The following is a 26828-nucleotide window of genomic DNA, read 5'->3' as shown; positions in this document are numbered from 1 at the left end:
AGCCTTACCAAGCTTGCCCAAGTCCCTTGGACTGTATATAAAGCCCGCGCTTGACACCTCGTCCTTGTGCCTTGTTCAAAATTGAAGTCCGCTGATGTGTCGCTGTCTCTTACGACCATGATAGGACCGTAGAGCACGCATTCGTCTCCTCCTGTTTTGTTGTTTCCAATTTCTTAAACAATCGTCTCGTCCGAAAGAAGCAAGAGAAGCCTTGGTGTCCCTGCTCTTCCTTCGTGAACATGGCAAATCCGCCGCATGGCGGGGTCTTGAAGGACCTGATCGCCAGGGACCAGCCTCAATATGACCGCTTGGTTGCGGAGGCGGAAAACTTGCCTGCCATTGTCTTGTCAGAGCGCCAACTATGTGATCTGGAGCTCATTCTAAATGGGGGCTTCTCTCCGCTTGAAGGTGAGTGAGATTTGTCAAGCGTGCTTCTTGCATTGCGCGTGAACAAGTCATTGCGAGGCATTTTTCCTTCTTATGAAAACTCGTGGCCTTCGAGCATGGGATCTGAGTGTAACAAATGACTAAGACGAAGTGCCTGACCTTTCACCCTAGGCTTTATGAGTGAAAAAGACTACAACTCGTACGTTCTTTGCTTGTCTTGTATGGACGTCGTTGACGGCTTCTCCTTAGTGTGGTGAAAGATGTCCGGCTGTCAGATGGCACACTCTTCAGCATGCCGATATGCCTAGATACGACCCAGGAGAAGATCAAGGAAGCTGACCTGGAAGTTGGGTCTCGCGTAACACTTCGAGATTTCAGAGACCAATCAAATCTTGCAATCATCACCATTGAGGATATTTACCAGCCCAACAAGTACGTTGCCATTCCCAATATTCTCAACTCCACTAACCCCTTTTTCAGAGACACAGAAGCTCGCGAAGTCTTCGGCGGCGACCCGGAGCACCCAGCAATTAAATACTTGCACAACACCGTCGGCACACACTACATCGGCGGCCGAATTCAAGCCGTCAATCGTTTGAACAACTACGACTATGTTGCCTTGCGATACACCCCAGCCGAGCTCCGCATCCACTTCGAGAAGCTCGGCTGGACACGAGTCGTCGCCTTTCAGACTCGCAACCCAATGCACCGCGCTCACCGCGAACTGACCGTCCGTGCAGCCAGAGCACGCCAGGCAAATGTGCTCATCCACCCAGTTGTAGGGCTCACCAAACCCGGCGATATCGACCACTTCACCCGTGTCCGCGTCTATCAAGCTATCCTCCCACGCTATCCTAATGGCATGGCGGTCCTCGGTCTATTACCTCTAGCCATGCGAATGGGCGGACCCAGGGAAGCTATCTGGCACGCCATCATCCGCAAGAACCACGGCGCAACCCACTTCATAGTCGGCCGCGACCACGCCGGCCCAGGCAAAAACAGCTCCGGCAAAGACTTCTATGGCCCTTACGACGCTCAGCATGCCGTCGAGAAATACCGCCAGGAACTCGGCATCGAAGTCGTCCCCTTCCAACAAATGATCTACCTCCCAGACTCAGACGAATACCGCCCGGATGACCAAGTCCCCTCCGGCGTCCGCACCCTCAACATCTCCGGTACCGAGCTCCGCTCCCGCCTCAAATCTGGCAAGGAGATCCCAGAATGGTTCTCGTACCCTGAAGTCGTCAAAGTGCTCCGCCAATCGCACCCGCCCCGATCCCGACAGGGTTTCACCGTCTTCCTCACCGGCTACCAGAACAGCGGCAAAGAAGCCATCGCGAGAGCCCTAGACGTGACACTGCACCAGCAAGGCGGCCGACCCGTCTCGCTCCTCCTAGGCGACACCGTCCGCTCGGAACTCAGCTCGGAGTTGGGCTTCAGCAAAGAAGACCGCCACAAGAACATCCAGCGCATCGCGTTCGTGGCGTCGGAGCTCACGAAGGCCGGCGCGGCTGTCATCTGTGCGCCTATAGCGCCATTTGAGGCCTCGAGGCAGAATGCACGGGAGACAGTGAGTCAGCATGGGAGTTTCTTTCTCGTGCATGTGGCTACGAGTTTGGAGTTTGCGGAGCGCACGGATAAGAGGGGTGTTTATGCGCGGGCGAGACGGGGGGAAATTAAGGGGTTCACGGGCGTGGATGATCCGTATGAGGAGCCTGGGAAGGGAGCCACCGATTTGAAGGTTGATGTGGAGAGGACGAGTGTGAGGAGCGTGGTGCATCAGATTGTGCTGATGTTGGAGAGTCAGGGGTTGCTGGACAGTTCGTAAGAGTATTTGGTGTGGATCAAGGCTAGTATGATAAAGGGGAAGTCGCACACATGAGCAGCTGCTGCTCGCGAGACCGAATGGCTTTCTGCTTTAGAACTTGATGGCCAGAATTGCGGATTTGAGATCGTAGATGATAGATCTAACTTTAATGAACTAAACCGAACCTCCTTCTTATCGAAGCTGTTCGGCTGATTGAATGCCCACCTGACCTGCGCCAATGATAGTCTTACAGATTACAAAACATTCGAATACAGAAGATCCCAAGCTATCATAGCTCGTCTTTCCTGGTCGCTTCCAATCCTTCGCTAGCTGGCCTAGGCTTTCCCTTGTCGCCTTGTTCCACGCTCCTCTCCTTCCCAATATCCTCCTCCGGGCTCGCTGTAGCCGGCTTCTCCCTTCCACCGTCCTGCGACTCGTCCTTACCCGTCGATGGTAGCCTCTCCACGTCTGGATGTGGTGGAGCATGCCCGCCTTGCCCACCTTGGTCGCCACCAGCTGGACCCTCGTCGATCTCATTGCCATCAGCGTCCACAATCCGAGTACGCGTCTCGTAGCGAGTCTGGAAAGAGACTTTGCCTTCAAGCGCAGCGACCTGTTCTTCGTTAAGCAAGTTGCCTTGCTCGTCACGATACTCAATCTTCTCTTCCTTTTTGATCTGAGCATCTTCAGGATTCGCTTTTGGCGTCATCTGCTCTTCGGGTTGCGCTTTTTGATCATGAGCTACTGAGGGTGCTTGCGTCTGTTGGGCGCTCCCGCTTGGAGCAACGATGTCATACTGATCGAGCTGGATATAATTCTTAGTATATAGAGGGCATGCATCGGTCATCTTGACTTACACTAGTGTGGAAAGTATTACAGTCAAAATCCCACGTGTCGATAAGTTTAACGCTTGAGCAAGCACTTTGTGTCCACGGATTGCCATATGAGAGGGGTGCATAAATGGTGAAAGCGACGATGCTGGCAGCTAAGAAAGCGACAGCCCCTGATCTTCCGATGATGGGGGTGTCCCGGAACCCGAATGGTCCGTCAATCCTCCTCGCTGCAAAGTCATAGATTTGGGAGACGGCCATGATAGCGAAATATAGAGCGGGCAGGTAGTGATGTAAGAAAAGTTGCCGCTGCATAAGGTAGAATGGAAAGTAGTGAAAGGCCCAGCCAAGCACAGTTGTGCCAATCTCGTAGTCGAAGCGCTTGAAGTTGACGTTGTCGTAGTCTTGGAATCCTCGTTGCCACCTGAGGACGGAAAGGCCCTTAAAGACGACATAAATTACAATACCAACTGTAGATGTCCACCAGATGACGGGATTTCCGAGGAGATAGATTTGGCGGTGGTCTTTGCCCCAGAAGTTAATACCACGACGAAGCCATGGCCACGAAGGTGGGCGAGAGTCCCAGGCATGAGACTCAACGAGCCCTGCATTAGTAGTCCACATCACCTTCTGCAATTCCCAGAACTTTCCGAAGAACCCAGGATGCTTGTAGTTGACCTTTTCGGAGTCAGAACCAAGGGAAGGATGCTCGTTCTGCTCGATATACCAAATGCTATTGGGAAGGGTGCCTTGTTTCGCGCATGTGACCTCCTGCTGATCGAAGCCCCAGTCCGGAAGCTTGACTTTGTGCGAGAAGAGCGAACAACCGGTCATGATATGCACAAGCTTGAATTTTGTTTCGATTGTTCGGACCTTCTCCTTGGCTAGAGCGCCATCTGACATCGATTTCACGATCTCTAGACGGAACAGATCGTTTGCATCGCCTTCAAAGCCTTCGTAACCATAGGCTGAGACCTCATTTTGCCAATCAGCTTCGCTGACGGGTGGCCGAACGTCGTGAGAATGAAGTCGTCGGTGTGTACTAAAGTGATATAAACGAAGCACGGTCCCATCGGTCAATGGCTTGGGATTTACGTCCCATGCATTGATGCCTTTGATTTCTTCCCCAGCGACATCTAGTGGCTGGGTTTGATTTTCCAATAGCCAGACATTGTTATCATCTTTATGTGGATAGAGAGTGATTTGCTGTTGTTTGCTCCCTCCTGGATACATAGAGTTATGGGAGTGTAAATAGCCCCCATGCGTATTGTGATGGCGAATGCTGACCCGACTACCTACCATGACATCAACAGGGACATCCTGCATAGCCTTCGAGTTGAGGGTGGCCTGGAACTCGGACGACATAAAACCATCGCCATCACCCGGGTTAACAAGACAGACAAAATGAATCGCGAACAAGGCCATATAGAATGTGAGCGGTATAATGATCAGACAGAAGATCCGAGCAAGCAGGTGTTTGAACCAAATTCGTGGAGTGACGGTCTTTGTATCGCCGAGTAAGACCCACAATTGGACAATAGTCAAACTTCCGACCCAGGCTATCGTAAAGAGTCCAACCCATTTCACGCTGACAGTTGCACCGAGTCCAAGCCCTGTGGCAACTAGCCAGAACCACCAACTTGGGTCAAAGGCTTTCGATGGTCCTTGTTCATGTTGGTTGGTGAAGCAGGTCCAAGCAAGCGCAGTAAAAGCAGTAAAAATAATGAGAGGTGAGTCAAGTAGAATAAGGCGGGATTGCGTGACTAGTCCATTCTCTGCGTTCTTTTGTCAGTGCCTGTTCAAGCCACAAAGTTGAGCGCTTACCAAATATGACCATCCCAGCGCCCATCGCAGCCGTAGTTGTTCGGCAGCCAGCTGCCTTCAGAGTCAAGAAGATAGTCGGTATGGTCAGCACACCCATAATCGCAGGTAACATCCGCATCGCCACATATGGTACGCCAGGCTCAACGTAATCTTTTCCAATGTCCTTGAAATCGAAATCTCCATCGAAGCCGGCTAACCAGCCGGCCAGGGTGAGGAGTAATTTGGCCAATGGTGGATGTACATCCATAAAGAATCTACCTTTGATATATTTCGAGGCGAAACCTCCAAAGCTTGGTCATCAGTCAGCCCACAAAAGTTCATCATTCTTACAATTGCACAACATACTGGACTTCATCGAAGACAACGCTGCTTGGTTGATAGATCCTAAAGATTCGCACCACGGCAGCAACAACTGTAAGGAGACCCAACAACTGAAAATCTGAGCTGGGAAGCATGAAGATGTCGTTGTCGGTAACGCCGTGGGAGGAATAGTCCGCGGGTTTCCCTCGTGATCCCCTAATTTGGCCATTGACTTGCTTAGAGGGTTTCTTTTCGGGCGATTGCACCTTCGATCCCATCTTTGGGGCCATTACCCTGTACGAACGTCGAATTAAGGCTCTGACAAAGTGTTGTGGTTCAACCAGTGGGGAGCTACCCCTGGCTCGGCCTTGACGAGGTGGAAAAAATGGTGGTTTTTTGCGGGTAGGAGGGCAAGAGGATCGCTTCCAACCAGGATTACCGGCACAATCAATTCCTCCACATCGTGAGGAGTTCGGCAAAGAGGCAGTTGTAGGAGAGCAGTGCTCAAGGAAGGCCACGACAGCAGAATTCCATAAATTCGAGTTAGTAGTTAGGGAGCGGCGTGGCTCCGCGCCCTAAATTTCAGCCTTATCGCACCAGTCTCGTTCACCCCCAGCTTCATCTCGATACTCAGATTTCAATCCTGCTGTTCCAAAGCGTAGCGAGACTAGCTATTGGACTATAGACGCACTTTTTCAAGACCTCATGACGGAAGAGCGGCATCTGGGAACCGTGCAGAGGTGAAGAGAACTTGCTCCTGTCAAAACTAGGGTTCTGATTCATAATGGCTCCTGCAGCCACCGACAGCCCAGCTGCCCCAGGTGTCGAGGAGATCAGACAGCCGCCTTCTGGCGTGGTGAAGCCTCCCCGAGATATTCAAGTTATCATTGAAAAGACTGCTGGCTTCGTTGCGCGAAATGGCCCGGTCTTTGAAGATCGCATTCGCGAAAAGGAAAAACATAACCCGAAGTTTTCATTCTTGAGTCCCAATGATGCGTACGCTCCGTTCTATACCTGGAGACTACAGGAAGTTCGTGAAGGCCGAGGCACTGCCATTTCAGCGGGGAGAGCTGGGGAGGCTGCTCCTGCAAAGGAGCAAGAGAGACCGAAAGGCCCCAGTCCGCCTCCGGAATTCCACTTCTCTGCGCGCATGCCGAACATTAGCGCTCAGGATCTGGAAGTCGTGAGATTGACCGCATTATTTGTGGCAAAGAATGGCAGATCATGGATGACCAACCTTGCCAATCGAGAAAGGAACTTCCAATTTGACTTCCTCAGACCTCAGCATTCCTTTCATCAATTTTTCAGCCGTTTGATAGACCAATATACTATACTTTTGCAAGCAAGTATAGAAGGGGAGAAAGCGAAAAGAGCTCGTATGTATCAGCTGGAGCAGTATTCCAACGACAGATTTGCCATTATGGACCGAGCAAAGCACCGAGCGGCATGGGTCAAATGGCAGGAGGAACAAAGGCAGAAAAAGGAGGAGGCAGCTGAGAAGGAGCAGATTGAGTATCAGCAAATTGATTGGCACGACTTCGTTATCGTCGAGACCATTCTCTTTGACGAAGCAGACGATCATGCCGAATTACCACCCCCTACATCCCTGAACGATCTCCAATCCGCCTCTCTTGAGCAAAAAGCCGCCATGTCGCTCCAGCCTCACGATCGGCGTATCGAAGAAGCAATGCCAACCTCAGACGATTACGGCCTCTACTACGGCCAGCAGCAGCAACAACAACAACAGCCGCTACAACCATCCTACAACATGCCCTTACCTACTTATGACTCCTACGACCCTCAACAACCCTCTATTCAGCCAGCTGCGATGCCACCACCTAATCTCCCTCCACCATCCTTCCAGAACCCCGACGAAGACCGCGCAATCGCCGACCGTGCTCGCGCCCGCGAACAGGCGCAGGCCGCGCAAGCCGCCGCCAAGGGTAGCACCGCGACCCCAATGCGCATAAGAGAAGACTACGTCCCCCGCGCACAAGCGAAGCGACAAGCGATCCAGACCGCCATCTGCCCGAACTGCCACCAAGCGATCCCGACCACAGAATTAGAGCAGCACATGAAGATTGAGCTCCTCGATCCGCGCTGGAAGGAGCAGCGACAGAAAGCTGAGTCTAGAGCTACGACGACGAATCTGTCCACCTCGGACGTCGCTGCTAATCTGAAACGGTTGGCGAGTCAGCGGAGCGATGTCTTTGATCCCGTGTCCGGACAGCCGATCACGCCGGAAGAGGAGGCGAGGAGGAAGAGGGCCGCGATGAGTGGGTATGACGGGCAGGTGGATACGAGTATGGGGAGCGCGAACGCGGCGGCGAAGAAAGCGATGGCTGCTGCCGAGGCGGAGAGGGAGAAGGAACGGGAGGGTAGGGAGAGAGGGAAAGGAGCGAGTCTTGAAGAGCAGCTTCGGTTGATACACCAGATGGCCAAGGGGTAGGCCGATATCACAGCTAGGCAGCTTCATCGTTTGAGTTATTCTACATGGTCGGGCTTGTAATAATTGCGTGGCATGACGAATCGGATCTACCACTAGTATCATATCTTTGCATTATCTAATGTGCCATGCTATTCATATTTCAGTACCTTTCGTACATGTATACCTGCAGGATCGCTGTCATCAAACCGTATGCTTATGCTTTTCCCCTTATATCTTACAACCCCCGAACTCCGTCATATATACTCTCGTACCTCATTACTCCAGCCTTCTCCCTTCACTATCACTCAAAGGCGCCCGGTACAGAACCACTGCTATCTGCTTTTCTTGGACTGGGTGATCTGTTCCTCATCGAGGCTTGCAAAGAAGCGTGCAGCTGGTTCGAAGGCCCATCTTGAGAAGCCGACCTCTCGAACATTGCAGCTCGTTTTGCAATGGAATTGATGACGTTGCCGGAGCCAGGAGCTTCAGCACGGCTTGAACCTCGACTACGTGTCGTCGTTCGCGATAGGGACGTTCTGTCAAGCTTCACGTCCGGACCAGCGTCTTTGTCTGCCACAGCAGACCTGTCTTCCATTGAGAGACTGGATGAAGCTGGAGGATCTGGACCTGACCGCGCCGTCAGCTGTGAATCACTCCTCGCCCTTAAAATTGTGGAAGGTGATTGCGACCTCGGAACGTGGTTAGGTGGTGAGAATACATGTGCTTCTAGCTTTGGAGGAGGAGTCGGAGGCCTTTCTTGACCTACTTCCTTTTTGATTGATGGCTGCATATCATGCATGTCCTGGTTGCCGTGGCGCGTCTGGGCCTCTGATGAGGCTTGTGCCGATTTCACGTCTTCTATGGAGAGCCGAGGAGACTCAGGTCTTCCTCGAAGAAAAGCAGGTATAACGCCACCACCAATTCTTGACCAGAACATTCTTTCTCTCAAGCGAACGCTCTCTTCCCATGCCATAGCTTCAGCTTGTGGACCGTCCGTTCTCCAATGTCCGTCCTTCACCATCCTAAGGAAGCCTATCAAGTCACAGGTGGATCTGACACGATTAAGGCAGTAGTCGCAAAGAGGATACCTTTGTGCTGTCTCGCTCTCGTTCAGTCGGAATCGATGGGTTCTTACGCGTTGCTCATTCCGACCTTGCTCTCCACACAATGAACATGGGTTATGGTGCCCCTTCGCTGCTACGGGCATTGGTTCTACGACGAGCCTCCCTTCGCACATGCTGCTTACGACGCTTCGACGAGCTAGCCAAGAAAGACCCGGCGCTGTGTCGAGTCGCATCGTCGGCTCAATATCTTCTACAAGCACTCGTTTGTAAAACGCCGTTTCTTTCAGCGGTGTGCCACTAGTGGGACCGTCGCGTGATGATACGCTCGTGGTGGCAGAGGGTGCCAGATTTGGTGTGCTTGGAGACGAGTGGAGGGTGTTCGAGGTAGTGAGAGAAGAAGTTGAACCATTCGAAGGCATCCGGTTCGAGAGCTGAGATGAATCCCCTTTGCTGAGGTTAGTAATACCGAGGCCAGAAGATCCATTGTAATTGCCGCTTGTGACGCGACTTGGAGGTCCAGATCGTCGCGATACATCCAGTAAAAAGTGGAAGTCTTCAAAAGCCTGAACATCTGTTCTCAAAACCGGGCTGATTAGATGTGTGAAGTGGGTCGGCGGGGCAGGCGGTATGTCATCCCCCCCAGGCGTCGTTGGAGACAGATGTAAAGCGTCGAAAATCCTGCTGATGTGTTCTTGCGAGTCGAGAGCAGGAGTAGATGGAGCTGTAGAGAGACTATTCACCGTTTCCAGCTCGTTCCGATGAGCCGACATATCTTGCATCGCGTGTTTGAGCTCAGCAAGCTGTTCCTGATGCGAGCTGAGGAGCAGTTCGGCATCATTAAGCTGGGCTTGGAGTTGCTCGTTGCGTTTTTCGATTCCCTCTCGATCTCTCTTCGCATCTCTTTTGGCTGCTGAAACCATCTGAAAAATGTTAACATGGGCCTTGTGTAATGCTACCATCGTCCTTACCTTATTAGCTTCTTCGAACAATTCTGTTGTCAGTGTTTCTAACTCCTGCTCTATTGCTGCCTTATCCTTGGCTACTTGCGCTCGTTGCTTTCTCTCGTCTGCTAAACTCACACGAAGTCTCAATGTGTCTTGCTCTACGTCCTCCCATTTTACCAAAATCCGATTGTCGATCAGGGACCTGTGCTCTTGCTCCTGCTGTTCTAATTGCCATACTCGTTCTTGAGCTGCTTCCAGTTGTTGTCTTGTCTCGCTCAGCGTATCGTCTAGATCAGTCTGGTGATTTATGGCATGTATCAGCTTGTTGCTGAGCGCAGCGACCTCATTACTGAGCTCAGGATGGTGTGGAGAAGTGGAGCCGCTTCGAGATATGTCCGGTGGAGTCAATGGAGTTCTGGGGTCTGGCAGGGTGCTGAGGGTTTCGGCGGAAGGCGGTTGAGGTGATGGAAGCGAGGTGGCTATGGTAGTCATTTTGAATGTGAATTGCGAGCCAGCGGTTGGAACAAGTTATCCTATCATCATACACGTTCCGAATCCAGTCGGAAAAGTAGAAACGATTTTCGAAATGATAAGCTGCTACAGCCTGCTGCGAATGGAGTTTGCTCCAGACCGGGTGGTACTAGTATTGAAAGCCGTCGACAGCCACTAGTATGCTGACACAGCAGGTCGAATAGCAGAGCTAGTAACCATCGACACTCCTTTATAAATTGACACGGATCACTGGGATCTAAAGCTTGCGCCGATAGAGCGGACTGGCTATGTCGTGCTTCGCGGGGTGATCGGATGCGTTGGATGTTTGGAGTCCGTCACAGGTTTGTTGCGGCATTGGATCCGTACGTAGAGAGCAATAGACTTCATGCAAACACTGGCCGATAGTGGAAGATAGAGTAAAAAGATGGTGAATGATGACAATAAAATGATGGCAGTGAGAGAACTAGCGTAGACGTATTAAGTTAATATCTCATGGCAAATAGCAAATGGGCGTCGACAACGGCGCGCAGGCAAATCGGCAAATCTTTCCTCGAACGGCGACCGTCTCGGATATAGCTTCAGATTTAACCCCGGACCGATGCTTGCTGAGTAAGCAAGCCTGCCTGCCTTCGAGACCCGCGTCAAGTATGGGCCCCGCTGCTGCAAATGCAGAACACTGTGTTCGTTGGCCATGATTGAAAAGCACATAAATCCTTCCCGCAGACAGATCTACAGCGCTCTGTCACGATGTCGGATGCGGATTTAGAGGAGGTAATGCAGTTGGACTAAGATCCCCTGAGCCTGTGCTAACACAGCAAGACAGATTCGGAAAGGTCGCCTCGCGCAGCTCCAGCAACAGCAAGGCCAGAACTCGTCAGGTAGTGGCTCACAGGAGGAAGACCGGAAGTAAGATTTGGATAATCATTTTTCATGGTTGCTATTTCGTCATATCGTCTAATTGTTTTACAGGCAGCAAGAACAGGAGGCACGTCAGTCCATCCTATCACAGATTCTGACCCCAGAGGCGTCAGATCGCCTGGGTCGTATCCGGTTGGTAAAGGAGTCTCGTGCCACAGATGTGGAGAACAGGCTCATCATGCTCGCAAGAAGTGGGCAGCTAAGGAGCAAGGTCACAGAAGACCAGCTCAAGGAAATTCTTGGTGCAATGTCTGAGAATGAAGAGAAGGGTGGTAACAGTGGCGGGGGAAGAATCGTGATCAATCGCAGAAAAGACTTCGACGACGATGATGATGACTTACTAGACCTTTGAGGACTCGAGTGACTGCATACATCGACCATGGAAAGAAATACAGAGCACAACAAGATGAAACACCAATACGTACGTGTTTAGCAATCAAGGCGCTACCGAAAGCTCTCGGTGTTTAGGCGTAAGCTATGACACAAGAGTCAGGGTACGCGCGTCCGACAAGCATAAATTTGAGGAGCATCTTGACCCGAGGGGTCTTGTGAGTGTTTATTCTAACGACGCCGAATACTTGAAATTCTCATACTCTTCAATTGGCTGTGAACTTCTCCATGTTTTGGTGTAACTCCGTTGCAGTTGTTCGCACCTGTTTGAGAAGTTTTCTGGTCTCCCTCAAGTCAGGCGGTGTCTCAATCCCTAGCTCTTCCCTTAGCTCGTCCACATCCCTTTCGAGCTGCTCTTCCCAATAAACATTAATGATGTCCCTACTCTTCAATCCATTACTCATCGCCCACGGCAAGTATGTATTCCAGAATCTACTCCGTTGCTTCGGCTTCATCCGCATCACCGCAAAAATACTCAGGCCAGTCATTGGCAGCAAAGTATTCGCAAATTCGAACGCCTTCAAGGCGACTTCGCCTTCGACGTACACGGGAAGGCCAGTCAATGCATGGTAGAAGTCATGAGACTCCCGGTATCTTTGCATTACATACGCACATTCCTCTTCGTCAACATAACGGACGGCATTTCTAGTATCCGGACTTACGCCTTCGCGATCCAGCCATTCAACATAGGTTCGTCCCACAGTGTTCTCCGGCAAAGCTCTTAATTTGGCCACGGTCATACTTTGGGATGTGATGCGCGGTCGATCTCGCAATATACGTCGCCCCGTAGAATCGGATAGCATGGCATCTCGAAGACGGTAGATAAAGTACGGCGATGCAGTAGCTTCACCGAGGGCAGCTATGAGGTCTTTTTTCAATCAGTTCAGACACGTTGCGTTATTTGAAGAGGCTTGCCAGCTCGTCTTGGATTTTGCAGTGACATAAAAGCAGAACCCACCGCAAGGACACTACTTTCGACGAGGTTGAGAGGGACATGGCCTTCATAGTTTGGAGGTGGACGATTGAGGACGGAGAAGGAACAAGACTGTGTAGTGATGTAGCATTTAGAGCTACGAAGTAGATTTAGAAATCTAAATCTTATGTGAATCGCCTTGTTCATAGCGATTTCTGGCACAGTTCCCCTACGACGATTCGTGGCGAGATACTTCACCTTAGGTTAGGTAAGGTTAGGTACCGCGTCTAAAAATAAGGTTTGACAGCATTCCCTGAACCCTTCTAGATCTCGCTTACAACTTCCTACTCAAATTACTGAACATGCAAAGGTCGAAGCTCCGAAATATTGTGATAAATAGCCATGGCCTGATGTAGCTTCTGCGTATCCTCTAAGAAATCATCCGGACGTATGCTGCGGGCCCTGAGATGGCTGGTGTGGTGCGGCCCAATAACCAGCTTGATCAATTCCTCACCTGGGCGAAGGATCGTGGCATCACTTTCAACAATAAGGTCCGCCCAGCCCAGGTGGATGGCATCGGTGTCACCATGGTGGCGGACTCTGCCCTCAAGGTCTGCAACATCTGAATGTTTGGCTACTGCATTTCATCTTGGCTGAATTCTGGAAGGCCGATGAGGAGATCGTTCAAGTCCCTTCAGGTGCATTATTGAGGTTCCAGTCGATTCCCTATGCTTTCCGTCGAAAACACGGGCGCATAAGCGTTCATGGTCTTATCGCTTCATTTTTGGCTTTTGGTGGATCTGAGGTCGAGAAGTATGGTCTCTGGAAAGCCACGTGGCCGTCAAAGCAGGCAATGAAGGACTGCATGCCGATCTTGTGGTCAGAAGATCACTGGACAGCAGAAGCTTGCCAGCTACTGCCACCATCTATCAAGTATCGGAAGCGTCTAGGTCGAGCTATTAGCTCCCCTGACACCAATGCACAAAACTTGCTTGATCACCAAGAGACTAAGCTGCAGAAAGATTGGGAGGTCGTAAAACGTGCGATTCCAGAGGCACTGTATGATGAGTATGCTCACAATTGGCTTATGGTAAATACACGAAGCTTTTACTTCCAACCGGGTGACATGTCATCCAAAAGAAGATCTCGATCGTCGGATGATTGCATGGTTCTATGTCCTTTCATCGATTTTTTCAATCACCAAGACCACGGTGTAGGTGATTTCCATCATGCATTTCATGCTTAGGTCTGATGGGCAGTGTTCTGTGAGCTTCGATGCGGGAAGCTTTTCCGTCACCACGAGAGAGCCATATAGTCAGCCTTTTCTACGATTCTCCATAACTCACAAGATTTGACATGAGTAGGTCCCAGCAACCAGATCTTCACTTCCTATGGGGCGCACTCAAATGACTTCCTTCTCGTTGAGTGTCCGCGCTACCTCTCCCTCACACTTCAGGCCATTAAGGTAACATAAGATACAGACGGCTTCATCCTAGACAGAAACAAATGGGATTTACTGTTTCTGGACCACGTTGTTGGATCGATCCTCACCTCCACAGATGTGAGGAGTCGTTTAGCAAATGTAGGATATCTAGGGTGGGATGATACGCAATCACTCCGCCCATGCCCTAGCTAATCAAACCTCTAGCAACTATACACTCAACAGCGAAGGTGTCTGCCATCGCACTCACGTCGCTGTGAGGATTCAAACTCTGGGCCAAGACCAATGGGAGGATTATGTCGCCGGTCGGCTCTTGGAAACCGAGCAACAAGAGATTGAAGCTGAGACCTTCCTTGTCAAAACCATATTGAAGACATACTTCGAGGAAGCAAAGAATGCTATAAGAATCCTAGAGACAAGTAAGGATTATGGTCGGTCAGCTCAGTGGGAGCTCGTATTTAAGCGTTGGAAACAAATTAAAGAGCTGATCGTTCAAGCCTTTTCGAATGGCATCAGTGAGAAGGTGCAAGCACAAGTGTTTCAGACATTCGACCTTCTGCGATGAATTGCTTCTTGTATCATGATGTGGGTCGTATAGTAGATCGAGCATTGTCCTACTATAGATAGAGGAATTACCCACTAGGTGGCGTTTCATGCATCAATAGTCAAAAATAGCACGAAGTTTGCACCAATGAAACGATTTATTGCGTAAGTACATTCGATATCCACTGTCACGTTACTCTAGGAAATGAGCTCGAACATGTATGACTAGCTCCTGCAGGTGGACTCAAAATTTAGCTACCGAGCCAAAGGGAAGTAATCCTTCTTTTTCCTTATTGACTAGAACGCCTCGAGCTTTGATGAGTTGCACGAGCATATAATTCACGACGCAATGGATTCCTAGCTGCTCGCCTCGTTTCACAATATAGCCGTTGATGTAATCAATCTCTGTCTGTCCCTGTGCCCATACGTCCTGCAACATAGAGCTTTCATTAACAGCAGTCAACTCAGCTACACTCCACACGAGACGTTCAAGTCTCCGAGGATCAAAGCGCATCTTCACGTTGACAACATTCTGAAGCTCTGGTAGGGACCTGATGACAAGACTAACTTCCGCCAGCAAAAGCCTAATCACTCGCTTGAGGAAGAAATTATGATCAATGTTTCCGTTCTTTATATCGAGAATGGCGGTGATTGGGTTTATAACAGCATTGATCGCCAACTTGTCGAGCTGCTGTTGCAAGAGTTCAGTAGGCGCAAATCCAACAGCTACCAAGACAGGAACTCGAACCATGGTTCGTAGTAAGTAGCGGGATGAGTCGGGTGCATCGATCAGCGGTCTCGCCGATCCAGTACCTGGCAGAATGCCTAGAGCGATGGTACCTGCTCCAGCGTGGACCACATCGAACGCATTTCGTTGCTTTAAACCGTGTGAGTTAACTCCTATCATATACTGCGGCCGGGTCTCTGGGTCAGGAAAGCAGATCTCATTGACCTCGTCAATTACGCCTATGCCATTCTGTAGGAAGAGGATAGTAGACTCTGTAGTAAGCCTATGAGCGAACGGTTTCAGGGCCTTTGCTGTCGCATACGCTTTGGTAGTCACTATAAGATTATGGATATGCGATTCATGAACTCCTAGTGATTCTTCTCCACTCTCATGATCCATTTTATCCGATGGATTCGCTTCCATGTGTTCGCTATCTTCTTCAGGGCCAACGCTGGGCAATTGTCTTTTTTTTGAAAAGGTTTTATGATCCGGTGAATCGCTTTCATCACTTTCGGCGCCATCTGCGATTGCCTCTTCATTAGTTGCGATAGCATCCTCGTGCCCAAGCAAGGAAGCCTTTTCACGGCGGCTGGTCTTCGACTTTTTTGTGCTATTGTGTTGGTTTCCATGGAGTTTAACCTCAACATCAAATCCTTTTCTACTCTCCGTCATACCTTCAGTCGTAAGTTTCAGAGCACCATGCATACCCTCCAGCACTCTAGCTCCTTGCGAGCCCTTCAGTAGCAATGTAATTGGCGGCCGGTTTGGTACTCCTGCTAGTGAATGGGCGATGAAAGTACCCACATTCCCTAACCCCAATATATGTATTCTCCGTGGAGCCTCAGATATATCCTGAGGCGAACGTGAATCGCTCTCTTGCCATCCTTTATCTTCCCATGATCGAGTCGTCTTCGACGTAGAAAAGCTGTATGAGACTGGCCCCCGGCCCACCGTCGCGTTACCGACATGACATAGCAGAAGTCGCCTTCCTGTCCAAGCCAGGGGCCGGGAAATCCGTGGTGTACAGATACACGGAGACAGGATGAACGATGCTTATCAGTGCTGCATTTCCACTCATCCAGCTTTCAGAGCATGACGACAGGGATTTGTTAGAAAAGCTAGTTATGAGCACGCGGCAGCGTTGAAGCCCGTGTATGGGATCCAAGTGATCAATCACTGTCTAGGCGTCATAAACCGCAACATAAGTCAGCTTAGAATTATTAACTTGATGTGATTGGGTACGCCGTCCTAGAGGCCAAGACTAAATTTTGCGTTTGAAAATACGCATTAAACCCTTCTAGGTATTTTACTTACAAGATAACAAAATAAAAAAGGGAATAAAAAAACATTTTCTTAAAGCTAAGTTTAATTTTTAGAATATTAAAGAAATAAATAAATAAATTATATTAAAGTTTTATTATAATTAAAGTTAAGTAAAATAAAAGTAAAATAAATTATTTTAATTAAACTTAACTTAGCTTTACTTAACTTAGTATAAAGCCTTACTTTTATTATAGCTTCTTAAATAGTTTTTAATTAACTTATTATTATTTAATTATATTATATATATTATTTATTAAGGTTTATATATAATATATTTTCTTATATATTTAAATAATATTATATATAATATATAATAAATTAAATTTATTTTTATAAAGTATATTTAATATATTTTTATTTAAATTATTAAAAGAAATATAATTAAGATTATAAGATATATATATATAAAGATTAAATCTATTATTACTAATAATTTTAGAATTCCAACTAATTTAATTAATAGGTTTAGTCTGCGGTAGCTATTCCTAGAAAGGTTCGCGGCACACACGTATTCCCGCATGACTTTTGATCGGGTCGGTGTACGACATAATCAAGCAATCAATTAATTAAGGTAATTAAATTTATAGGAGCACGCTTGTCAATAATGATCCATAGCAAATGCTAGAGTGACAACTTCAATTATGGACAGCGAGGGCGTCACTGCCGCTATAGAGTCCCTTGATTATAACATCGGCGAGCTTCGAGAGGTTCTGGCTCCCATACTCGACAGCCCGCTCTCTGAGACCGCAGGAAGGCTTCCTATCCTAGACAAGGCGCAATTATTTGTTCTGTGGGCTTACGCCCTTGAATCCATAACATTCTGTACGCATATAGCAACCTGTAGCAGTCTCATTACTAATAACCAGCCTATTTACGATTGAATGGAATCGATGCAAAGGAGCATCCTATTTTTACTGAATTGACAAGAGTCAAGCAATATTTTGGCAAGATTCAAGGCGCTGTGTCAAGCACAAGCACGTCTAAGCCTAACATGCAGCTCGACAAGGCTGCCGCTGACCGAATTATTAAGCATGCTTTGGTGAGTGTCTTCGTCATGTGAAAATTGCATGTTTTGATATGCCAGGCCCACAATCGCGGTGATGCTCAGGGTGGAACAACCGGACCATTCCAGGCTAGCGAAGAGGCTCAGACGAAGACGGAAGCAAAGTCATCCATGAAAAGAGATCGTTTCGATAGCTTTGCCTCGAACGGTCAAGAGAGGCAGGGAAGCGTGAGTGGCAATGGCCTCAAGGGCAACAGAAAGGAGTCAAAGAAAGGGAAGCGCCGGTGAAAATGTTCATGGAAGCGGCCTTTCGATGATCCTTCGTGATTCGATGTCAATGATGTCCCGAGAACTACCACTGCTTGAAACCTGTCACCAGCGTAACTGATAGGCAGATTGAGCCAAGCAACAAGCAGGAGTGATAGAAATCGTATGTATTCAATAGACGTGGCTCTTGAGTTAGTCTCAGGCTAAATTGTACAGAATCAGCAAGTCCAATTCAATGATATATCGAACCTGCGGTTGGCTTTTCCGGTGCAATCGGGTCACAATGGATTTCTGGGTTTGCAAAGAACAATTCTTTGGCTTTTCTGTGAAGCGCGACAGTCATTTGTACCCATTAGTAGCGGTACGCCGTGTATTGTGAGGCTTCTCGTCTTTAGCATGAGAAGTCCGAATTCGCTCACTCGCTACCCGGCGTTTGACTTCACCAACAACCACTCTCCAAGAGCCCTGTCCGTACCAAGATGATGTATGCGGCGTTTGTAAATTGAGGTTTGCCATGTTTTACCCTGGTGACTTACGTTCTGGCATCGCCCTTGCCTTGCAAGAAGCGAAGCCGGTCGCATGTTTTGTTGTAGATCAGAGCCCCGAAAGTGCTGCGTGGCAATCTAGTCATCTCGTGGATGAACAAGTGACAAGAGCGCTCAATGCGAAGGCGATAACCTTACGCATAGAGGCAGCCTCCGAGGAGGCTGGGTTTCTCTCAGCATACCATCCTTTGACTGTTACACCCTCTTTAATCATCATTCAGTCTGTATTCATGCCGTACTGCATCGAGCTTTGAATTTAACGGAGAACAGTAACGGACATCTTCTCCTAGAGCTTCGCGCTGGTACTCCGCAGCATGAATTCAAAGCCGCCATCCTCAGGGCACTGAGCTCTACGCCATCGGCAACAAACCCCATCAGCATCTCACAGACCTCTTCGCAAGACCTGAGTCGTGATGAGCGTCTCTCCGAGTCTACATCTCCCGAAGAACAGATCAATACACCGCTGAACAGCCCTGCCGACTCAGTTTCGGCTATTACTAGTACCTCTAGTCACACGCGCGCGCAGAATTCAAACGCTACAGCAAGCGACGCAACCCCAAGCGCTGCCATCTCATCGAGTGATGTACAACAAGGCTCTGTCGTTGAACGACTTCTATCAGAGCGTCGTAGCAAGCTGGAAAAGAAGAAAGAGGAGAATGATGCAGCACTCAAAGCTGAGCGGAAGGCTAAAGCAAAAGAACGAGCCGCGACGTTGGGCGTGGATCCCAAAACTCTCGATAGTAAACAGGCCCAGTATGCTCAGCAGCGACGACAACGTGAAACCGAAGCAAGGGCTGAGCGAGAGAGGGTCCTTCGTTTGATTGAGCACGATAAAGCAGAGAGGAAGGAGAGAGAAGAACAAAGGAAACGCACAGCCATTGTTGAAACTGCAAACCATTCGGGCACTGATAGGCAAGAGCATGGACAGCCTCCTATACTGGATCCAGCGCAACAGCGGATTCTTAAACACAGATCTTCGATGAGCTCGAGCGACTGCTCTCTGCAGATTCGATTGATGGATGGAAGCTCAATTCGATCTAGGTTTCTTAGTACTGATACGCTTGGCTCAAATGTCAAACCATGGATAGACCGACAAAGGTCTGATGGAGGCACCCCTTATTCATTGAAGCAAATCCTGAGTCCAGCGCCAAATCGTACGCTGTCAATCACAGAGGAACGCAACACTCTGCAAGAGCTCGGTCTCCTACCTACGTGTACCCTAGTTCTTGTTCCTATTCACGGTTATACCACTGTCTACAATCAGAACAATGGCATTGTCTCTAAAGGACTATCCACGTGCTACAACGGCATATCCGCAGTAGTCAAGCTCATCATGACGGTCTTGCTCGCGCTCTTGGAAATACTTCATCTGAAGCCTTCACGACGTACTATGCACGAGAACGAGCAAGATGCACAACATCATAATCTTAAGAAACCTACGCCAGGGACGACTTCGGGCATCAAGATTCACGGACTGCGTGACCAGCGCGATAGAGACGAAAAACAGTACTATAATGGGAATCAGGTGAGTCTCAAAGCGCCCGGTTTCAGTTGAAACTAAATATTGTAGCTAAATTTCGAGCCTCGAGAGGATGACGATGAGAAGAAGTAGGCTACAATAAACAGGTGACTTCGAATGTTGGATCATCGCTAAGACTCTGTGTTAACAATGAAACACTTGTGTTGATGAAGTTGTAAGATGAAGGCCCTTTACCACGGTAGAATCGGGCCTGACGAGAGGAAAAACACCAGCAGGCGGCGAATGATAGACGGTCAATAGAAATGACGAACGCCCATGAATTGAGTGGAGTAAGAGTATGCACTCAACAATTTATGTGAAATGTCCTACAACTTGCAATCTCTCTCTCGCGTATATGAATGCTGATGCTCGCTTGGATGCTTTGCATAGTCCCTAGCACCTGGCCAATGATCATGCCGGCCTATTTGGTCTAATGCTGGCTCGCAGCCGCCTGACAAGCTTTCTATTTCTGTATCAGCTTTACCCTCTTCAGAGGTGGCTGCACTATCAGAGCAACGTACCAACTGCTCTAAGTACCAGCCGCAAATCTGCATATTCCCACTCTGCTCATCTAAGCATTTGGTGAATTGTTTGGCATCAGCATCACAGCTTCGCGGGCCATATGCGCTGCTTTGGTATGTCGACGAGTCGTTTAGGGGGGCTAGCGAATCCTCGACTGGTCTTTCTTCCGTGGTGGAGCTGCCGCCACCAAACCAGCCTCCAACCGCGTGACCGATTGAAGAGCCAACAGCTACACCACTAATAAAGATTCAGTCTCGATACCAGAAGTAAAGGGTATACCGTGTCTGGAGTAGGTCCAGCGCAAGGGGAGTGGCTACAATGCACACGCCAAGACTCACGCTGCTGTAGACGCCATCTGCCCGAATAGGCCAGGCTGTTTACCTTGCTGCTGCTGGCCAGCAGGCGGCTGGGCGCCAGCTGGGCGGCCAACAGCAGTACTAGCACCACGAGATTGCTGCTGGGATGGTGTGGCTGCAGGACGTTGAGGGGCTGTAGAAGGTCGGGATGGAGCTCGTGAAGAGCCCCGGCTTCCGCCTCCACTGCGTCTGGGCATAGTGTATCTTACTTAACTTGGGACTGTTGTGCGCGTGGAATTGAATCTGTGAATAGTATGTCTGAGCAAAGGATATGACAAGTTACGGAAAACTCTATGAACAACGAGAGAATTTGGATAGGAACGTAGGTACAGGTACGCTAACATAATGAGAGCAAGCTAAGGTATCTAGGTGCGGCTTTGCGGGTATCGATTTGTGCCAAGATAATTTAAGAGGGGCCTTTTCTCTCACAGGCAAATGCAGAGCCTCAAGTTACGATTCGGCCATGCCGGCGATCAGGTCGATAACACTGTTGATTCCGCCTACATCTATGTCACCATCGCGCAGATGCTTTCTACAATCACATCGCTGGCCAATTAATGGGCAACCAAATAGACTTAGGCAACGCCGCCTTAACAATCTCGCCGATGATCCAACATTCACCTCCCTCATAGACAATCCCCCGCAGCTTGTGAGAGCTGGACATGATAGAAGGAGACCTTTCTTATTCTTTTTATGTGCATAATACTCAGTCCTCACCTGATGATCGATCTGACATTGAAGCAGTGCTAATCCCTGTCACCGCGTTCGCCTTGGGAACCTGGCAAATCTTCAGGCTTCGATGGAAGACAGATATGATTACGAAGTATGAAGATCGTATTCTCAAGCCACCGCTACCGCTCCCACCTCGAATCGACCCATCAGCTATCTCAGAGTTCAATTATCGACGGGTTTATGCTACTGGCATTCTGAGGTATGATCAGGAAATGCTGATTGGCCCACGAATCCACGATGGACGAAATGGATTCTATGTAGTCACGCCACTAGAACGTGGGGATGGTGCCTCCAAGGTGCTTGTGAACAGAGGATGGATTCCTAAGAAGTTTGAGAACCAGCGGCACAGAAAAGTGGGATTACCAACCGGGCGAGTCACTGTCCAAGGTCTGTTGAGAGAGCCATGGAAGAAGAACTTGTTTACTCCTGACAACAAGCCGGAGGATGGAGCATTCTACTTTCCTGACGTTCACCAAATGGCCGACTTCTCTGGCAGCGACCGTGTCTGGATTGAAGAGACAATGGGTGAAGGCCGTTCAAGATTCTGCTTTGTAGCAGCTTGCTAACAACTTCCACAGAGCAAGATCTTATAAAAGCGATGGATCGAGAAGCTGTCGGTATCCCCATTGGACGAGCAGCTGCGGTTAATTTGCGGAACAATCATACACAGTATATATTCACCTGGTGAGTAGTCCCTGGTATTCATACTCTTATAATGCTTCGTCCAGCTTAAGCGCCGAGTCTCGAGTTTGCTTTGTACTGACTCTTGCCCTACAGGTATGCTTTATCAGCTGCAACATCCGTTATGTTCTGGATGCTTGTCAAAAAGCCGCCACCAGACATTGCCAGACGAGTTCGACAAAGCAAAGAGTGGTCTTGACTACCGGTCAGAGATCGTCTTCTTCCAATTCACGCGTTTCTCTTGATGGCCTCCGCTGTCGCTTCTTCCATTGCGGCAAGGCTACTGGGAGTTGGACGCGCAGGTCATGAAGCACTTCACTTGGCAGAGCCTTCTCTGCGAGCGAAAAGGTCGTTGATGCTGCATTCACACGCCGCTGCCTATTGGTCAAGGTCAGCCTTTTCCTAGGAGACAGACAACACGAATTTGAACAGAAATAACCTTTTCATGACCGCAATTATATCTGCGTCATCAATGACCTTCCTACCGGCGTGCTGAGTGAATATTCCAAGATCACCGCTCAGCTGTGAGAGGAATGCATTGCCTGCCTCTCGTATTGCGAATAGCGTTTCCTTGCTGAGGCTACGCCTTCGTCCGGTCGACGATCGAGCAAAAGTTGCCGCAATACCTTTGGTTATCGCGTGAGGAAAAGCTTTGTACGGTATTCCATATTGCGAAAGTCTGGGTGCTTTCGGCGTTCGAACCTTGAGCGGAGCACGCCGCTCAACACGGTTAAGCTTTGCAACGGGCGAAGAATACAGTCTTGATTGAAGTTCGTCATCATCGAACGAGTGATCTGTGCCACCAGTTTGCACGGGAACGTCATCATCTCGAGGGCGAGACGGTTCTAGAAATGCCATGCTTTCTCTAGGCTCATAATTTGGGATATTCAGAACAAAGGGCGAGAATTCGTCTTGACGCTCGTCTTGCTCGTCAAGATTCCCAACAGCCACACGCCCTTCCGAATGCTGAAATTTGCCCAGCATCATCCTGCGGAGGTCTTCGGTGCCACCACTGCTCAAAGTCAGCTCGTTCGTACATTTTGCAGAAGGATCCACCGACTCAAAATTCTCCAGGCCGACTGGGCCCGAGAGCTCGTCGAGATCTTGATCTTGATCTGGATATTGGGTTTCAATGCTTTCATCCAGCCTATTTCCATGGGCTTTTGCAAAACGATCACTAAGACGAGAGTTTCTAAAACTTCCTCTCGACAGTCGCCTGTGCCTAGAATCTCCTCGTGGGACGTCAATTGTCTGATCTGTAAGATTTTCATCTTCCAGTGGCATTGAGAACCTAGGTGGTGCTGCGTCAAAGCTATCCTCATTATCACCACCCCTGTCGATTGGCAGGGACAATGTAGGTTGCTCTGGGCTAAGCTCATCTTCCCAGATAGCATCTCTTCGGAGCTCAGCACTACCACCATCAGAAGTGGTGGACTCTCGAGTGGGTTTCGACGTATGCAGGGGTGCTGCCAGAGCTTTTTTCGGTTAGTAAAAGGCTCGTCCATTTTGCAATCTGCTACATACCTCTACTCAAGTTTCGCAAGATGTCTCGGGGCGTTTCTCGCTGGAACCTGCCGCTCTTTCTCTTGGCAAACGCTGGGGTAGCACGCCGTTGCTGAAGCGCTTTGATAGCATGCGGTGTGGTAGGATTGCTGCGATTTCCTGAAACAGGTTGTAGTGGCAGTCGCTTGCTTGATGTAGCTTGTGTCTCGTGCTGCGGTGTCTCAGAGGGTCTACGCATCTGGGATGTGGGAGCTCTGGAACTTGATCTGCGTCTTATTGGCGTCGACGGACGGCGTATTAGACCTGCAAGCTGGCGTAGCTAGATAAACAATAATTCAGCGTAACACGAAATATCGCCTGATTGGGCCTCACGTTCGCGTAAGGTGTGGTTTTGACAGTAGAGCTAGCTTCTGCAATCAAGGATTCTCGAGGTGTCGTCCTGTTTACCCTCACCGGCCTCACTGGGGCGGCAAGCTCGTCCAGAATATTAGCATTGGCGGCATCATCACCGCTCTGAAAATTGTTGTTCATAATGTAACTCATTTACGACGAAGTCAGGACCGACTCCGTGTACGACTCCTTCATGTAAGGGACATAGCCGGTGGTACCTCGATAGAAAAGGTAAACAAAGTTATCCAAGATAAGATAAGATAGCGGAAGATAAGTATAGGCAACTAAAGGCTTAAGTCTAGTTCACTAAAACGTTTACTAAGACCTTAGCTAGTTAACAACCTAGCTAAGATAGCTATAAGCTAGATAAGTAATAATAAGCTACTTAGATTTATTATATCTTATAACTTATTAATTAATAAAAAATTAAGAAAAAATAAGAAAAAGATTTCTTAAAAAATATTTAATAATTTATATTAATTTATAAAAATAATATAAAATTTATTATAATAAATAAATTAATAATAAGAAATAAAGATTTTAATTTCTAATAATATATATTATAATAAATAAATTATAAAGAAATTAACTTATATTAATTTATTTAAAAAATAAACTTTTAGTATTAATTTTAGTTATTAAGTCGTTATTTAAATATACTCTATTAATTATAAAGTATCTTGTCTATGTAGATAGTACCTAGCATAGAACTAGCCTTAGGGCTGAAACGGCGTAGGATAAAGTAAATCCACCAAAACCTCTCGAAAGCTACGTCAAGGCAGGGTTGACAAGTTTCTATAATCATAGTATGTCGAATTCGGACGTTACACCGCATACTCTCTTTTCGGAAACTGCGCCGATACCCAGGAAGCGCAAGATACAGGATCACGGACGTACATCAAGTGCTGCCTCCAAGAAGCCGAAACCCAGTCGCAACAAGCCCATCAAAGACGAAGATCTCGATGTATCATTGAACCTCAATTACGCCATTGGACGTATGAATCAGGAAATGTTAGCTGCTCATTTGATGGAGCGGACTGTAGACTTTGCGCCGAATTTAAGCAGCGTTGAATTGCTGGACCGTCGTATCCCAGGTATCGGCTCGCATACGATTTGGAATTTCAGTGCGACGTTTCGTGTGCTGATATTTGTGCAGACCATGCCTTTGTAGACACGAGCCAGTGGAAGCCGTCGCGCACGCTTGGAGGTCTTCCGTCTTACCTTGACAACTTTTGTTTCAAAAAGGAAGATAGAAGACGTTTGTCAAATGCTCCGGCTACCACGGGTTCCCCTCACACGGTAAGCAATCCAACAAAGGATGGGTCGCAGATTTCGCTTGCATTTGATATCGTTCTTTTTTGGACGAATGATCATTGTTCTTTCCATTAAAATCTGTCCGCTTTCTGACGTGAGTGAAGAGCCTAGCTCCTCATGATTTTCAGGAGGATTCCGCAGGACAGAATAAAGATCTCGTGATGATCTCTTGTGACAGGATAAGAATTGATTTCTGGTCTTTGAAATTCCACTTCAGCGCCAGTAGATTGCTCCGATGATACAATCCATGCACATATGTCTAACTTCACGGGTGTCGAATGTCAGCGCAGACTTCTTACAAGGAGATGAGTGCTAATTACGGATATTGATTAGCTTGTTGTTACTGCTGCTGGCATGCGGGCAGCAGATATTTGCCGGTCAGGCTCATTGTACTGCCAAATCGGAATGACTGCTAAATTTCGACTCACAGGGCGCTGAGAACCTTTCAGTCCAAGGATGCTGCTGTCGCAAAATTGTTTGCCAAACACATCAAACTCAAAGATGCTATTCATCATGTGCGTCAAACCAGGTCCGTTCCTAAACTCAAGCCCATCTCTCTTCTCCAGCTTAGAAACAGTAGAATAGGTATCGGTGTCGGCACACCCTCAAGGCTTAATGATTTATTGGATTCAGGTGGGCTCTATCGATATAGTCGACTAATCGATTTGCTGACGGCTATTTCAGGCGCACTTAAGGCCTCAGATCTCCAGTATATCATCATTGATGCCAGTCATATCAACCAGAAAAAGAAGGGTATGCTTGACATGCAAGAGTCCCTGGGTCCACTGGTGGATCTGCTCGGACGACGTGAAATAAAGGATGGTTTTGGTAGAGATACCAGCGAGCTCCGTGTTTTAGGCTTTTGAAGGCTTTTTTCAAGAATTCGCAATAAGATCATCCTGTTCGAGACATGGCTGTTGACGAATTTAGTGACCTAAATTATCGAAGGAGTATGTCAAAGGTGAAGATAGAGTCAAGAAGCTTGAGTGGTTCGAAAGTGCCTAATGAGGCTAGGACGCTCCTAAAATCGACTTACATCCAAATAGCAACATGAACCATCAGCATCAGATATTTAAGCAGTCATCGTGGCAGAAAACACTTGCAGAGTAGTGTTGTGCACTGCGCCTTCCTGAAGTGAGTTGCGGTGTTATCACAACACCCGTCGATAATTTTCAATTTCCTGATCCCTTTTAAATCTCGACGCTTGTTTTCTCATCAATCGTCCTCACGCTCACTAATCGAACAAACTTTTAAGGAGGAATTGTTTGCCCTCACAGCTCACAGCGAGTTTTTCTAGGCCTCCGTTGGATCTGCTCGCGCGCTTGACTATCATCGCATTCTACTTCATAAATCCTCGGCCGACCCCGACTTCATCTTATGCAGAGCGGAGCAGCAGACCACATTATTCTGTAATAATCGGAATATGAAGATCCTTCTCTTCGTCATTGGATGGCACACCTTGATGGCTGTAGCCGGCATCAATGTTAACTCACCAGGTCAATCCATGTTTAGACTTCCGTAGAGAAAAGCATGGCTAATCCGTCCATAGCATGTGGTTCGAAATGCTGGGAGAACTCTCAGTTCGTCAGTGCATGCAGCGCTGATCATGCGTGCTTGTGCGAAGACACATCGTTCCAAAGTGTGAGTTTCTCTGGATCTTAATTA

The 26828-nt window shown here is 48.4% G+C and overlaps 13 protein-coding genes across 13 annotated transcripts; 7 read left to right on the top strand and 6 right to left on the bottom strand.

Moving 5' to 3' along the window:
- Positions 1-239: 239 nt before the first annotated feature.
- On the top strand, positions 240-2215 carry MET3 (Sulfate adenylyltransferase; the record flags this gene model as incomplete). Its single annotated transcript, XM_044809640.1, has 4 exons — positions 240-408; positions 559-586; positions 637-819; positions 868-2215. The coding sequence occupies 4 exons, from the start codon at positions 240-242 to the stop codon at positions 2213-2215; spliced, it is 1728 nt and encodes a 575-aa protein (XP_044673547.1).
- A 268-nt stretch (positions 2216-2483) lies between these two features.
- Positions 2484-5438, bottom strand: KY384_001107 (uncharacterized protein; the record flags this gene model as incomplete). The annotated part of the gene is made up of 4 exons (XM_044809639.1): positions 2484-2999; positions 3052-4799; positions 4849-5138; positions 5179-5438. 4 exons carry the CDS (start codon positions 5436-5438, stop codon positions 2484-2486), a joined length of 2814 nt encoding a protein of 937 aa, XP_044673546.1.
- Positions 5439-5932: 494 nt separating this feature from the next.
- Positions 5933-7597, top strand: KY384_001106 (uncharacterized protein; the record flags this gene model as incomplete). Its single annotated transcript, XM_044809638.1, has 1 exon — positions 5933-7597. One exon carries the CDS (start codon positions 5933-5935, stop codon positions 7595-7597), a length of 1665 nt encoding a protein of 554 aa, XP_044673545.1.
- Positions 7598-7877: 280 nt separating this feature from the next.
- KY384_001105 (uncharacterized protein) lies at positions 7878-10076 on the bottom strand (the record flags this gene model as incomplete). The annotated part of the gene is made up of 1 exon (XM_044809637.1): positions 7878-10076. The coding sequence occupies one exon, from the start codon at positions 10074-10076 to the stop codon at positions 7878-7880; it is 2199 nt and encodes a 732-aa protein (XP_044673544.1).
- A 747-nt stretch (positions 10077-10823) lies between these two features.
- Positions 10824-11346, top strand: KY384_001104 (uncharacterized protein; the record flags this gene model as incomplete). The annotated part of the gene is made up of 3 exons (XM_044809636.1): positions 10824-10847; positions 10900-10982; positions 11046-11346. 3 exons carry the CDS (start codon positions 10824-10826, stop codon positions 11344-11346), a joined length of 408 nt encoding a protein of 135 aa, XP_044673543.1.
- A 244-nt stretch (positions 11347-11590) lies between these two features.
- COQ4 (Ubiquinone biosynthesis protein) lies at positions 11591-12124 on the bottom strand (the record flags this gene model as incomplete). The annotated part of the gene is made up of 1 exon (XM_044809635.1): positions 11591-12124. The coding sequence occupies one exon, from the start codon at positions 12122-12124 to the stop codon at positions 11591-11593; it is 534 nt and encodes a 177-aa protein (XP_044673542.1).
- Positions 12125-12764: 640 nt separating this feature from the next.
- Positions 12765-14303, top strand: KY384_001102 (uncharacterized protein; the record flags this gene model as incomplete). Its single annotated transcript, XM_044809634.1, has 4 exons — positions 12765-12908; positions 12965-13337; positions 13773-13893; positions 13964-14303. The coding sequence occupies 4 exons, from the start codon at positions 12765-12767 to the stop codon at positions 14301-14303; spliced, it is 978 nt and encodes a 325-aa protein (XP_044673541.1).
- A 222-nt stretch (positions 14304-14525) lies between these two features.
- On the bottom strand, positions 14526-15680 carry KY384_001101 (uncharacterized protein; the record flags this gene model as incomplete). The annotated part of the gene is made up of 1 exon (XM_044809633.1): positions 14526-15680. One exon carries the CDS (start codon positions 15678-15680, stop codon positions 14526-14528), a length of 1155 nt encoding a protein of 384 aa, XP_044673540.1.
- Positions 15681-16972: 1292 nt separating this feature from the next.
- On the top strand, positions 16973-17622 carry KY384_001100 (uncharacterized protein; the record flags this gene model as incomplete). The annotated part of the gene is made up of 3 exons (XM_044809632.1): positions 16973-17153; positions 17198-17370; positions 17440-17622. The coding sequence occupies 3 exons, from the start codon at positions 16973-16975 to the stop codon at positions 17620-17622; spliced, it is 537 nt and encodes a 178-aa protein (XP_044673539.1).
- A 493-nt stretch (positions 17623-18115) lies between these two features.
- On the top strand, positions 18116-19758 carry KY384_001099 (uncharacterized protein; the record flags this gene model as incomplete). The annotated part of the gene is made up of 3 exons (XM_044809631.1): positions 18116-18312; positions 18417-19671; positions 19717-19758. The coding sequence occupies 3 exons, from the start codon at positions 18116-18118 to the stop codon at positions 19756-19758; spliced, it is 1494 nt and encodes a 497-aa protein (XP_044673538.1).
- A 233-nt stretch (positions 19759-19991) lies between these two features.
- KY384_001098 (uncharacterized protein) lies at positions 19992-20740 on the bottom strand (the record flags this gene model as incomplete). Its single annotated transcript, XM_044809630.1, has 2 exons — positions 19992-20424; positions 20526-20740. 2 exons carry the CDS (start codon positions 20738-20740, stop codon positions 19992-19994), a joined length of 648 nt encoding a protein of 215 aa, XP_044673537.1.
- A 238-nt stretch (positions 20741-20978) lies between these two features.
- On the top strand, positions 20979-22155 carry KY384_001097 (uncharacterized protein; the record flags this gene model as incomplete). Its single annotated transcript, XM_044809629.1, has 4 exons — positions 20979-21053; positions 21254-21800; positions 21854-21959; positions 22053-22155. 4 exons carry the CDS (start codon positions 20979-20981, stop codon positions 22153-22155), a joined length of 831 nt encoding a protein of 276 aa, XP_044673536.1.
- Positions 22156-22358: 203 nt separating this feature from the next.
- Positions 22359-23697, bottom strand: KY384_001096 (uncharacterized protein; the record flags this gene model as incomplete). The annotated part of the gene is made up of 2 exons (XM_044809628.1): positions 22359-23431; positions 23481-23697. 2 exons carry the CDS (start codon positions 23695-23697, stop codon positions 22359-22361), a joined length of 1290 nt encoding a protein of 429 aa, XP_044673535.1.
- Positions 23698-26828: the final 3131 nt, after the last annotated feature.

Source organism: Bacidia gigantensis (genome assembly GCF_019456465.1).
Source record: "Bacidia gigantensis strain McMullin 20006 chromosome Unknown contig_125, whole genome shotgun sequence".
NCBI lineage: Eukaryota > Fungi > Ascomycota > Lecanoromycetes > Lecanorales > Ramalinaceae > Bacidia > Bacidia gigantensis.
This window is presented reverse-complemented; position numbering and strand designations above follow the sequence as displayed.